Here is a 15,514-nt window from a genome sequence, read left to right on the forward strand (position 1 = left end):
ATTAAAAACTATTATTGTAGTGTAATAATCAGTTCCATTTTTTAGAGGGGGCAAAAATAAACAAACAAGGAAAATGAGTGAACCATGATAGCAGTAATAATTGCAAATTCAAGCAATCTTTCAATGACTGCCACTTCCGGTTCGGTTCTCCATTTGAGCTTTGGTTTATGGCATTTTTCTCTACTAATAAAGATCTTTAATTTGATGTGCATACTGACCTATTCTTATGTTTAAAATTTTCCTCTGACTCCTTGTGGGCAGTCCCCCTAAGGAAGTAGATCTGTGCTAAATTAAATTTTTATGTTCAGTAGTTTTGTACCAGGATATTTTTAATCTGTTTTAAAATGCTTAACCGTTCCGGGACTTTTTGGACACCTTGTATATAATTGATTGAGAGAGCAAAGGTTTTATTATAATGAACATTTAATGTCTGATTTGGGATTTTTTGTGGCTTTTAGGTCAAGGAGTATTAGTAATGGGTTGAAATTAAATTATAAATTCATTAAACATAGAAAAGAAAGGGAATATTAATATGGAATGGGCTCACAGTGATATTGAAGAGGAGTCCTCTGCATTAGGCAGGGCTTCTGCACTCCTTTTTCTAATTTACGTGAATTACTTATTTGCTGTAGTACAACACTGTGAGTTTATTATGTATACAGATAAAATCACTTTATTCATCACTCCTAAATACATAACAACTCTCAGACAGCAACTGTACAACAATATTTCATTAATGATAAATTAGTTATCAGCCAGTATAGTTTCTGTAAAAAAATATATATATTTGTGTTTTAATATCGATGGATTTATACCTCGTATAGTTGTGGAAACTATGTGGGATGAAGTAGTGGTATCATGGGATGACATGTTGGATAGTTGGGTTCATTATCGTGGTGGGCACAAGCTTCCTTCTTATAATTGCTTTGTCTCCTGTTTCCATCCTTTCCCCAAATGTTTTTGTCCTTCTACCAATCTAAAACATTATTGCTTTGTATTTTTGTATGATTATACCATTTCTTTCATATTCAAACTTTTGGCTAGATTATTAACTGAAAGTTAATATTGGATTTTCTAACTTACCAAGTATTAAAAATCCTCTGTCTTTGTGTCTAACAAAGAAACATTTTATTTAAGATGATTGCCAAAGTTATAGTTCATTGTCAGCCTACTGAACATGGTTTATATTGAAACCATATTCTGGTACCCGTTACTAAACACTTCTTGTATAATATATTTAAATGTGGATGTGACACAGGTGTATGATGGCAGCAATGATCAAGCTCAGGAACTAGCATCGTTCTGTGACTCTTCTCAACCAAAACCCATTTTCTCCACTGGCCCGACACTGTACATTAAGTTCCTAGTAATGTCCCACTTAGGAAATTTTGACATGATCTATACAACTACAGATAAAGGTAGGTACTAACAATTTGACCAACTTCCTATATGATGTTTTTGTTTGAAAATCTAATAATTTTCATATTGGATGTAAGATATCAGTACATAGTATGAATTAAAGTCGCTTTTTGTATTGGTCTCTTTGTGTATCGATGTTTTGTAAACTACTCAATGGATTTTTAAACTGGTTTTACTGTCAGCTTTGTATGAACTAGGGCAGGTTTCTAGGTATGATATATCAATATTTTAATCATATAAAGAAGAGATAAGTTTTTATAATGCCACAATTTTTATTTTTGTGCAATTTCAAGAAAATAATTATAATATTTACAACACGTTATCTAAAGTTAACTGAACCCTAAACACCTGTTGACACTTTCAACACGATGTTCACCAAAGTGGCAGAAAAATTTGTTTACATTTAAAATATTGAATAATTATACGGTGCTTGATCAGTAGTGTTATTCAGATTGCAAAGAAAAACACAAAATAATTTAAATAAATAAATAATAATAATTTAATTTGTATATTAAATTGCACCAATGAAGAATAAACCATCTAATACATTACAAATACTATTTAAACAGTATTCTAGAACCACTTTGATGAATAAAGCTGTGAATGTTTTGGTTATCAAAACTGGTCGTCTCTCTTAACAATTTTACTGCAGTTAAAGGAAAAGCAAAAGGATGGCTCACTCTTATATCAAAAGCAGAATACAAACGATGGAAATAGGTGCATTTTGTCTTAAGTAGTCTTTTTAAGCTTATGTATGCACATATTTTCTTGATCAGTGTAAAAATCAATATTACTTATATCACCAGAAAAAATGCAGACTGCAAATAAATGATTTTAAATCTATGTTTGATTTGTTTTTATTTTCTTAGTCAGTGCAACAACATAAACTCAAATTTGGAACTGTAAATAAATTAGAACAGAAGTAAATTTAATGAGTTGTATCTGACTTTTGAACTGCAGTAACTTTTCAGTCGTACGTAAGTGATATATTTTCTTTATTGTGACAAAAAAGCAATCTATCACTATGGCACTTCAAAAATGTTTTGACAGAAAGTAAATTAAAAGAGCCGAAAGTAGATGCTTATTAATCAACGAAGTTGGTTTTTTGTATATATTTTCCTATTGAGGCACAAGTCAAACTTAACTATGGCACTTGAAATACCTTAGAGAGAAAATTAATCTAAACAGATGGAAGTTGACACTTTTTGTCCAAATTAGGCTTCTGAGACTTATATGTATATATTTATTCATACAACAAAACTTAAATAATACGTCAAAATTTTATACACCTTTTGAATATCTCAATCATGGATACTAAAATAATATGTACCTGATATGTCTACTTATGTTTAAATAATTTGTAGGGCTTCATCGCTTTCGATTTTTTAAATTGCATGAGAAGCTGCAGGTAACTGCTAGTATAGTATATTACAATACGTTCCTGGGTACTTTTTCTCAATTTAATTTTAAAAATATTTCAGGAGTTTAATGATGAAATAGCTATCTAATATAATATATTTATCCTTTTTAAATTTTAAAAAATATTTAGGAACATTTTTATGCAGACAGTGACTCAGTAGGGAGTTGAAAGCAAAGCTTACTTCAGCTGTAATTGTGAAGGGACCAATTGTGTCTGAGTAGCATAACTGAAGTAACTCTGACCTTTTTACTTGGGACCATCAACATGACCATATCCATTATTCAACATAACTTCGAACCATTTCATTTGGTGCCTCAAATGTTTAACTTAAGATTTTGACGCTACCAACTTGGAACCCTTTCATTTGATGCTGTTAATGTCAAACCACTTCAAAATAAAATAATAAATTACAGGTGACAGAATTTTAAATTGTTGGTTAAAACAAAGAATCTTAAATATAATATGCCAGTTAGTTGTTACAATCCATGAATTCCTCTAGGGTGTAGATCGGGTGGTTGACCAAGAAAGAATACTATGAAAACTTGAATTCATATCCTTACATATATTGGGGTAAGATGTTCCGCATCTTTCAACCAATGTAAGACGGCTACTTTTCAAGGAAACTTGTGTGATGATGTCGCTGCTAGCATCCAAAGTCTTTAGAAAATTTTACTTCTAATAATAAATTGTATGCCCTGTACTGTTTAAATGTGGCTTAAGGTCTAAATATTGAAGATACAACTGTTTGTAATGAAGTTTTATTCATAAACATGGACCTACCTTATCCTTTTAGTTATATTAATTCCCTGATGTTTATTTTCATCATAAACATATTTTTCTACTGGAGTTGTTCAGATCAAATGGGTTGAGGATTATCAGAACTTTACTGTATACATGTTATTCAACATGTATTTTAAATTGCCAAGTATTAATTTGGTTCATTTTACAAGTATACAACACAAATTGTATATTTAAAACTATATAAAGACTGTATAATGTAAACTCTAATATGAATTAGTTTGCATTATAAATGCATACAAATAATATTGTACTGATATTTATGAAGTATATTTATCAAATATTTGATGATATTTTTAAGTAATGAATAGAATATTGCAGTTCAATATTGTTTGGAATTAATATTATTATTTACTATACAACACCATACTTCTGTTATTTTGCAATCTAATAAATTATTGCTTACATTTCCTTATATCGTGTGATGTAGAATGTTTGCCATTTTTTGTTGACATATTATTTACTAAATTTTTAGTTTAAAACAAATCTTTAGATCCCTATACATGCACCTAATTGTAGTGCTCTTAGTTTTCTTGTGTTGCTGTATAATGTGTAATATATTACACACTCAACCCAAAATAGTTCATAAGTGATCCAGGTAATGATTTATCTTAATATTGGGTCTTAACATCAGGATGATACTACATATGTTTAAATACAGAACCAAATAGTTACTTTATTGGAAGCAAGGTTTTGGTAACAAAATACAATTTTGCCAATCCAGGAAATTAATAAGAGAATGTCACAAAAGTAAGCTCTAAATAAATAGAAAGATTTGTAAAAAATAGAATCACTCCTGAGAGAGATTGAACAAGATTGTTTTGAGAATATATTCAGAATTTAGTATATATTTAGTATAGTAAGGTGTATGTAAGGTAATGTTACCTGTATAGTGCAGTCATTGAAGCGAAAAATACGGTCTTACCTCCGAATTTTTTTACTGTGAACCGATTTGCATGAAATTTTGGAATTAGGCTCATCTTACCCTTAACTTCAAAAGTGAAAATGATCTGAACTCCGCCTATTGTTTTTAAGAGGTGTAAACAACCCCTTAATGGAAAAATTGACATTGAGCCATTTTATCGCTAGAAAACATGTCTAATAGTAAGTGGTGAAATTGTAAAGTGTTTTCTAACACAATTACCTCATATTAAAATCATTTTCAACCCCTTGAACATCTTACAACCCTTGCAAACAACCCCTAAATTGAAAAAAATCACAAAAAAATACTTTGGTATGATATAAAAAGATGTAAGTATAGAGTTAGTAATATTTTATATTTTCTATAATAATTATCAAATTTTTAACCCCCTTTCAACCCTTGAAAACTACCCCTTGATAAAAAAATTGTTAAAATTTTTTTTGATAAAATGAAAAGGATTTAAATATTATTCCACACTCTCGAAAATGATTATCATATTCTTAAGCTTTTCTACCCTTAAAACTACCCCCAAATTAAAACAGTAAATATATATGATTACATATTATTTAAAAATAATTTAATTTAGAGTAAAAAATTGCCATTTATTGGATAAAATATTTACAAATTATACAAAATTCACTCAAATGTGTTATATATACATATAAGAAAGTTGGTATGTATTCATGCCTACGTTTCCAAAATATATGAGCCATATTATGTATATATATACACATTACAATAGTTTTGGGTCTCTATTATACTGCGTACTTTCACATTGCTCCAAATATTCACAGTCCAAAGTTTTCAGTTACTTAGAAAAAAAAAATATGATAAGTTTTTTTACCATAACTCCTTCAATTTTCATGCTATCACAATTTATAAAAAACCATTGTAAAGGTAATTAAGAGAGCTACAACATCCTTCATTGCAATATATAGTAAAAAACCTTTTTCTCAAACGGTGAAGGGTTAAAGGGCTTAAGAGAGGCTGTGATTGCGCTGCCACGCGCTCTTTAAACAATCATATTTCCGTCAATTTTTGTTTTAAAGAAAAATCAAAAATCCAAATTGTTTGTCAGAAATATACCTACATTTTTCATACCTACACTTTTATTCGTATATGTCGTCATTTTTGAGATATTATGAAAAAAGGTGGTTTTTTACAAATTTGAAATTTTTTTTAATCATGACTTTTTTGAAAGATATGTGTCCTGAAGCACCCAAACTGATACAATCTATTAAACTCTTCATAATAAAGTTGATTCTAGGCGGAATACGATTAATTTTAATTTTGGTGGAAATGGCACTCATGAAACCCATTGATTTAAAAGAAAAAACATTAGATGCTCCTCTTATTTGCAATACAGCTCACTTATTTTACGTGCAAATGACTTTTAATAGTGCTCATTTTAAAGCTTATTTCAAGCACTATAAAACTCTTTTTTATTAGAATGCCTAAAATGCATCTGCTCGCCGCTAGATGGCATTGACCACATTGATTAAATTTCAGACAAAATAAAAAACTGCTTTGATTTTTAATATCTAGCTTAATATTGCACTTAGAATACTTTATAAAAAACAAAATTGTTTATTGTTTTACCTGCCACAATTGTGTTCTTTATAAAATGTTCGATAAAACGTATATTTTTGGAGATATTTGCAAAAAACCGATGAAAAACGTGAAACAATTGCGAATTTTCAATTGCCAATAACTTGAAAAGTATTTGATTTTTCGAAAACCATTATAGATGATTTTTTGCTTAAAATTAGGCCTTCTATCGATATCCGAGGCTATTTAAAAAAAAATAATTTCACTCTCGAGAAGGGGTGGCAACCACCCCCAGGGTGGTTGCGGAGTTCAAATCATTTTCACTTTTGAAGTTAAGGGTAAGATGAACCTAATTCCAAAATTTTATGCAATTCGGTTCACAGTAAAAAAATTCGGACCAACAATGCTTCAATGACTGCACTAGTACTAATGTAAGGTATATGTAAGGTAATGTTATTTGTACTAATGTAAGGTAATGTTACTTGTACTAATGTAAGATATATGTAAGGTAATGTTAACGGTACTAATGTAAGGTATATGTAAGTTAATGTTACCGGTACTAATGTAAGGTATATGTAAGGTAATGTTTACGGTACTAATGTAAGGTGTATGTAAGGTAATGTTACCGGTACTAATGTAAGGTGTATGTAAGGTAATGTTACCGGTACTAATGTAAGGTAATGTTATGTGTACTAATGTAAGGTATATGTAAGGTAATGGTATATATATATATCAGTGTGGGACTCTCATGATTTTCTCAGATCATCCCATCCATTTCACATGGCACAGGACTTTTAATCATGGAAGGGGACAGTTAAAGCACTTTTACGGCAACAACACTCTCCCCACCAGATGACCAGGCTTCTGACCTCAGCCACAACCTGTAAGAATTCTTCAGTGCAGCTATAGAGATGGGCTTCAAGAAAATATTTAGAGAATTCTTTCCCAGTCCAATACCCTTCAGAAAAGTGTGCAAATATCTTCTTTGTGTCAGAAGGCTATGTGTTCCAACCTCTACTATATAGACATTATAAGTTATATTGGAGGACTATGGATGGCCTCATCTTCAACTCAGATTTATAAGCTTTTCTCTCAATCTCGATTACCTGGTATCAGCCTCTTTAGAATGCCTGACCCTCACAATAGCTAAGGTGACTGCTTCCAGAATAATACCCAGAACTCTGCCATAGTGCCTGGTATGATGCCCATTACCCAGTGCCACTGAACAACCTACCAGATTGTGTACAGCAGCTGAAGGATCTCTTAGACACAGGGGTGAAAATCTCTCTCTGACAAAAACCACCTTTTAAGGTTATTTGTACCGAGTAATGTGCACTAAAGTTCATTCACTTAGGACTTTAATAGTTCAGAAATTTAATAACTCATACAGAAAAGCCTTCCACATTATTCTTAGAGGCATACACGCTTCTCTCAACACAACCCAGTGATGCTGCATAGCCAGTCACATCTTGCTCACTTTAGTCACTCTTTAACTGCCTTCAACCCAATCCTTCTCTGTGCTGACTGACATCTGTCTCTGAGCTACTCATGTAAAAGACATAAATCCATTTAGGATAAAAAAGTTGTCTCCTGTACACAGTGTTCAGAAGATGATAAAATTTAACTTCCGGTCACCAAAAACAGCCTTGTCAATTTCCCAATCTTCTCGAAATCCAAATTTATTTTCACTTCTGTACAAAATTCTAGGGGCCATGAATTCTCTCAGACCTCCTTCAATGCAGCTTTGGCTACTGCTTCCATATAAATAACAAAGATAGTGGCATTGAGAGACTTGTAACGAGTATGTTTTCCGTGCTTTCAGGGGCCAAACTGTTAAAAATCATCTAATGTTTTTATGTCAATTTGGATACAGGTGGTCTGGGCTACCCAATTGTTAAAAGTACCCCCCCAAGAATTTGAAAGGGGTACAGCACTGTATTCAATCGTAGATATGACTTCACCATTGAATGCGAGATTTGAATCAATTGGGCCAAAAGTAGTGTTTGTTCTGGCCAAACATAACGCTCTACATTTCCCAACTTTAACTTTCATAGATTTTGATTAATGACAGATTTCATCCACCTCCTAGATCAGTCCTAGTTCTACAGAACAGTGTCATGTCATCAACAAAAAGCTAAGCAAGTTGGCACCACAAGTTTTGATCCCTTCTGATTAAATATAAATGGAAAAAATAGTATTTCCAAGAACTGTAACATTACATCTGGAATGCTCCCATTTAAATGGTGTTTCCAATGTTAATTTTAAAAAGAGTTAACAAAAATATCCCTGTTTTGGTTGCAAGGAAAGTTATATCTGGTCAAGTAACAGGTCCGACACAGTGTCTGATGCATTACATACACAACAGTAATCCACTGTGGTTTATAATGTTAAGCAGGAATACTCTGTGTCTGTAACTCAATAATTTTAGAACTATGTAGTGACAGCTTTTCCATTTTACTCAAAGAAAATAAACTGGTGAGCGGTTTAGACTGTCTCAGCAGTAACAGCAGGACACTATGAATAATGGTAAAATTTAAGAGGGCCTATAAAATCATGTCTTCACCCTTCCCCTCTCCTCCACCAGTGAGACATAGAGTCCTAATGTAATGATCAGAGTTATTCAGGCTATAGGGTTAATGACACAGAATGCTCTGACGCTATCACTTGAAACAATGTACAAACTGTAATTTACTAATTTTTGTCATTGTGCCTAATGAATATTCAAAACCAAAAACAGCTCAGGCTGTCAGGTCGACAAGACAAAGCGCTCTGGGATATGATATGTGTGTATCTTAACAGATAAAGGGTGTGAGAATCTAGCCTACTTGATTTTCAATGTAACATTATTATTTTAACTAGTTTTTAAGAACACTTACAGCAACTCATGTTATTGAAATAATAACACTAAGTGATCTGGTTTGAAACTCAAAAGTATCAGTTGGTAAACAATGTCTCATGAGAGATATAACTGATTTTAGAGTAACATAATGTCAACTATTTTGGATATACACAACAACTCAGGGTATGGAACTAACAACATAGAGAGCTCTGTGAAATTTCAAAGTGGAAATTAACCTAAGATGCATAGTTAGAGATCTGATTTCAGATAGAAAACGGCTTTCCTTCCATCAAGTGGTGTCTGGGCACAACACTTGTCATCCACGGCTGGAGAAGTAAAAAGATAAATGGTACCAAAGACTGTAGAATGACATTATCTTGACAGTATGTGAGCTTTGAGAGGATAGGCAGCCTGAGTTGTCAGTGATGGGAACAAATTCCTCTCCAAAAAATGGAAAGTCTTGTTTGGAGCTAATGTTGAATCAGCTGTTTCTATCACAGTGTTGTTGAAGATTCAACGACAAATAAACTTGAGATTACTTGCCCTTACATCATCTACATGTATACGACTATGCTTGTTGTCCTCAACTCCTACTGCAGTATTATATTAGAATAATGATCTATTGCATTTGACAAAGTACAATTTTAAAACAAAATTATAGCTTTGCCACTTACAAGTATTGGTGGTCAGTAAAGACAATTTCTTACTAACAAAATATAAAATAAAAACAAAATTTTTTAGCTCAGTCCGCAAATAAAAAACCTTTTTCGTTGTTTATAAGTCTAGTTTTATAATATACATACTTAAAATTTCGACATGAAAAAAAAAGGCTGAATGAAACCTATTAGGTTAAGTTTGACAAGAACAATAACTTATCTATAAAATATTTATCTACAACAAGAAAACTTGCATAAACTTCACACCCAGATGTGCAAATTGCTATTATAAGAAACATTTGAAAGCTTGGACAACTTTAAAATATTTATACATATAATTGTTTATTTTTTGTTAAGACTTGTTGAAAATTCAAATAAACTTACAAAAAACTTTTAACACTTAATGATTTCTATAAAATACTCGTATTTTTCTGTTATTGACAGGTCGAGGTTGTGGGGGTCAGTTCCACGAATCTTATGGCAAATTCTCCTCCCCACTCTACCCCTCCTCCTATAAGGAGGATAATTCATGTCGTTGGGACATATCTGTACCTCATGGTAACCAGTTGGTCTTCAAATTTCTAAGTAAGTTCAACTTATGTCAAAAATGTTATTCTATTGTCTTTAATACTATTTTAACCCTGCTATAGTACCGTACCAAACTTGTTTCAATGTCTTTCACATGTTCTATATTAGCATGCATTAAATATTTAAAAAATCCCCAGCTCTTACTTTTGAATTTGATTATGGTGTTTAATGTTAATGACAGCATTACAATAATTGAGATAACATAAATTTCTCAACTCATTAAATTTCACAAATATCGTGCAAGACGTCATATGTTTTTTTAATAAATTTATAAATAAAATTGTGATGTATAATTTTTGTGATAAATAATAATTGTATAGTTTTTTTACAAAACATATTATTAATATATTTGTAATTTTATTGTGAACAAAATGATGTGCAACAAAATATAAGTATAATCCTTTTAATTTCAATTGCAAGTAGTTTTTTAAAACATTCGTACACAAAACTCAAAAATGCCCTGCCACTGCAGAGTGAAATAAATGATACTAGTTTGTACCGAATGGACAAAACACATATCATTGAGGTTGTAGTAATAAATACTCGATTTGCAAAGTTTACTAATAAGTTTAATTGTGGCAATTAAAATCTATAAGCACCACTTTTAGATGTAAAAATAAAATAATATGTTGCCACGTTGCTGCCAAATAGAGTAACAATGATCTCAAACGATATCTTGGGGGTGGGCCTAATGACTCCAATGTTCTATGGAATTTTGCCTACAAACTTAATAATTTACTATAACTTTAAAAATTACTCCACTTCACGTCGATGTAGACTCACACGTGCGGCGTCAGTATCGTGGCTTGACGTTGCAGCTGTAGTCGGAAAAAGGAATATTAGAAGAGTAGATGTCTAAAACTTAAATACTGAAAGTACTCGAAGTTGTAATCAAAGTACTTGGCTCAAAAAGGCTGTTAGAAAGGAGCTAGAACAAAATCGTGATGGTATTAGCCATTTAAACTTAACCAGTGAAAAAGGTAAATAACATTATCAATTTTGAATTGTGTATTTATGAATTTTATTGATATAAGGGGTTTTTACCAAGTTTAAGTATTTTAAATAAAAGCTTTTACTTCTAAATTACTTTATTATAAGTTCACTCATGCTGGCACTTGTACCTTATGTCCACTATAATTCATAACTTGAGTTTATATCTGTTGTAGCACTAAACTTCGGATATTCCTTATGTAATACCAACTACATTCAGCTCCTTGACGTAGACCTTACTACTGGACTGGAGTCCCTACATTCCCAGTACTGTGGCTATGTGAGTAGTTACAGTTTTGTTACCTTTACAACATTTACTAAACTCTAGCATGATATCAAACTAACCGTGTATAGATACACTATTGTGCATTTATGATATTAATATTTGCAAAGATCACAGTAAAAAAATAAATACTTTTTCTTTGGAAGACTTCCAAAACAAATAAGACCTTAAATGTTTTTTATGCACTCTGAATGCCATACTATTTAATACAAAACAGGTATTGTTACAAAATAAATAACTAAAAAATTTATATTTTCAAATTAACCGTTCATGTGGTAAACGAGTGATTGATTCTGTGGTTTACTTTAAAATTATGAGGACCTACATCAGTAAGTTTACACATGTTGTATGATACATCATAGTTATATCATTACAATATCAACCATTACAACCAATACCATTATTCTACTGGCCTCTAAAAGCGTATTCTTGTCAAAAAGCTTAAATTTTATATTTTGACTCTTTGGTTATTAATGAAATGATTTTGCCTTTAATGTATCTGATTAAAAAAGGAAAATGTCATTCAGTTTAGTTAATTTACTTAAATCTGGCGATTAATGCTGTATTTTGTTTTGTTATGTAGTCTATTAAATTTTGTATTGTGAGTTTGTTTGTATTTAGTTTCCTTACACCAAATGTCTCAAAAATCCCCCATTAAATCATTAACTCTTGGATAAAAACATATCAACCAATATCCACGGGGGATCGTTATAAGACTAAAAACCATGGTTTTTGGAATATACGAGTATGAGGACTTCTTCAAACTCACATTTTTACATTTTTAAATGTAAACTCACATCGAGTAGCTTATTAACAACTCTGAGGTTGATTATTTAGTAATATTAAAATAGCGTTAAAACAAATAAACTCAATGAAATTTAATCTTACCAACTTTTTATGTATTCGAAATCAAAAGTATTGATGTTTAGTGTGACAAGCCACTATTTTGTATTTGATTCATACAGATACCTTTGGTTTGCACCATTGTTCTTATTTTACAAGGGCCTTTAAATAATATATCAGTTGACGGGGGTTTATATTTAAAACTGTTATGTTGGGTTTAAAATTTGTTATTAACTTCCTCCTTTCTCCTTATTTAAAGCTCGTAATCTGTCAGAGGACCAAACAAGAGAAGATTGTCAGCAAATTGTAGGAGTGCTCTTGCTTATAACTCTGTAAGCTGTTGTCTTTAACTACAACAAGTTGGATCGCAACCTACTGATCAAGCCCTTGGATCATTCTTTGTAGCTGTGTATTCTCCAGCATCATTTCTTTTATATGATGTGGGACAAATGTAAAAATCATCTCATATCAAAGAGACCTTCAGTAATGTCTTAAAATATAACATTCCTACTGGGAGTCTCTTTGTTATTGTAGAACAGTAATATTCCTCACTATAGGAATGTTTCTTGTATGATTACTTATGTGAAATTTTATTATACCCTGTTAGATTATTTACTTTGGAATTCCTCTCTATAAGACCTCACCATGAGTTGTCTACAATGTCGTATTTAATCTACTGAATCAGTGAGATGATTCCAATTGAAACTTTGTTGTTATATATTATCAATCTGACCGAAAATATATTAACTGCATTTTGCATCTCAACTGTCCCTGTGCATTATTATGCAGGGTGTTCAAAAAAATCACTCCACAGTGATTTTACCTCTATGTTGGACGAGATCATATAATGAGGAGTAACCCGGACAGAACAATAATATGCTGTTCTAACAAGTCTTATTTAAATGAGATACAGCATCAAACATGCAGTTTACATTGAGATCCTCTTAGACTTAAACAAATTTTAGTAATCTACTTCATCTAATAAATCAGACTATTGTTTCTAAAACCAATCTAATATGTTTTGTGAATGCTTGTGTTTTTCAGGATAGCGTAAGTGAAATTCAGATGCGAGGATCCACTGCAGTTGTTCGTTACGTTACTACAACTCACAACAATGGCACTGGCTGGGTACTAGCGTGGAAATCTCGGCCTGTCTTGGCTAATTAGTGTTTATATGTAGATATTACAAAAATATGTAAAAAGTTGTATATTGTTATTATATGAACAAAAATATATTTATATATAAAAACCATGTATTATAATATGTTGTAGAAATAATAAAGACTGAACATCAGTGTAACTATTTTGTTGGCCCTATACACAATTATAAAAAAATAGAGTAATAGTTATCTAGTATAGAATTATATTGTTCAATTTACTGCCTAATGAAATTGAGTAAACAAGTTAATGGCAATAACAATTAATGAATAAAATATTTGATTTGTTGATAAAAATGTTTATGGAATTACTTATTAGTATTGTCTGATTGAACTTGATCAGCTTCCATGAAACCATTTCATTAAGTCTTCTTAAGTTTTATACTTTTCATCAAATTTTGAAAAAAAGATCAAATTTGATCACACCTATGTTTATCTGAAGAGATCCAAAGAAAGTCGGCGACAAATAAGCTTAAAACATACCTCTACATTGTTTCAACATTAGAGGCTATAAATAGGTGAAGTACTTATTTTGTTGTTAAACTATAATGCCCATTCCTCTGTGATTTTTAGAAACAAATAGCAAATTGTAGAAGTTCTAATCAAATCCACTATGTGTCAGAAGCGTATTGTGGAAGTGTTGTGTACTGCTACTGGGCAGGGCCAGATAACTCCTGCCAAATGCTAGAATTAGTGTCCCACCTTCACTGATTGTAGCTTAATATATTAGGTGTTTATAAACTACTATAATCTTTTTATGGACAGCTTTTCTTTGTTATTCCTATTGGTTACTAAAATTGGTTATTTTATTTGGTTGTACATGTTTATTTTACATAAAAAAAGTGAGTACCACATTGCTTTTACCAAATTTCCATTATGACGTGATTACCAAACAGCCTCGTATTAACAAGTCAGTAGTAGTAAATGTATTGTTAAAAAGCAGAAAATCCATTATAAATCACAATTTAATGTTAGTTAATGCTGTCCACTATGCCTCATACATTCATTTATCTAAGATGTATGTGTTGTTCAATCTGTGCCTTGAGCTTAGCTGTGCTGCTGGTCTGTTCTGGTACACAACATTCTTTAGATAACCCATAAAAAATAGTCAGATAGAAAAATCTGAAGACAGTGGTAGTTAAGCAATGATGGCATTCTTTGAAATTATGTGTTTCTCAAACTGCTGCTGTGACAGTCAGACACTATGTGGTGTCTAATAGCATCATTGTGTTGAAGATTGGGGTTCTGAATGTAAATATTAGAAGAGCATGAAGCCTTGAAGTGAAAATTTCGTCAACATAACGCAGAGACATCACAGTTAGAGTGGATCTACATCTTGAAATATCTAATGATCAATCATCCTGTGATGTAATATCCCAAAATGCTATTTCACATATGTCTTCAAGACTTTAAAATTTTTATTCCAAGAACTTAAAAGAAGACTGCGCATGTAGTTTGAAGACACATCAATCTACACCATTTTATAAGCTTGCTGTAAAATGTGTAGAGTAAAACAATGAAGGGCTGTTGTTTGGATAAGTTCAAAATTCAAACCAACATTTTTCTAAAAAATAAAAGTTACACATTTAAAATTTTTGTTTTTTTTAATATTATTATTAAAATCGTAAATTTCATATCATGGCCATATAGTAATCCTCTAACACCTGTTCTTTTCTTAATAAAAACGTATCAATATTTCTGATTTCATCACTCTCTCATAAAATTACCCTCTTGGCACAGAATTTGGTTATCTCAAAACAGAGCAGAAGTATCCTAATGTCATATCTCTGTTTCAATGGGAATCATGGCTGTCTTTCTCACAGAGCTTGTATAGCAAATACAAGACGATTATTTGAACTTTAGGTTCTGTGCAGGTTCTATTAGTTTTTTCCAATCATCCTACTTCTGGATTCAAACTGGTTATTATTTTGGGCATCAATGAATTATCCCACTGTATTTATTTTTTATAACCTCCTTCTAAAAGAACTATATTTCATGGACAAGTCTCTTTAACCTCTCCTGGCTACTAAATGAAAAATCGAAACAAACAG

General features: G+C 31.4%; 1 protein-coding gene across 2 annotated transcripts in view; it reads left to right on the top strand.

The window, feature by feature from the left end:
- Nucleotides 1-13,601, top strand: part of LOC124362905 (cubilin-like) — a 277,291-nt gene extending 263,690 nt beyond the window's left edge. For both annotated transcript variants that reach the window (XM_046817792.1, XM_046817800.1), the window contains exons 65-68: nt 1,259-1,418; nt 10,047-10,187; nt 11,357-11,460; nt 13,351-13,601. In XM_046817792.1, the coding sequence (XP_046673748.1) occupies nt 1,259-1,418; nt 10,047-10,187; nt 11,357-11,460; nt 13,351-13,473 (528 nt within the window). In that variant the 3' untranslated portion in view covers nt 13,474-13,601. The remainder of the gene's footprint in view (nt 1-1,258; nt 1,419-10,046; nt 10,188-11,356; nt 11,461-13,350) is intronic.
- The last annotated feature ends 1,913 nt before the right edge of the window (nt 13,602-15,514 follow it).

This window comes from Homalodisca vitripennis, chromosome 1, assembly GCF_021130785.1.
Source record: "Homalodisca vitripennis isolate AUS2020 chromosome 1, UT_GWSS_2.1, whole genome shotgun sequence".
Lineage (NCBI taxonomy): Eukaryota > Metazoa > Arthropoda > Insecta > Hemiptera > Cicadellidae > Homalodisca > Homalodisca vitripennis.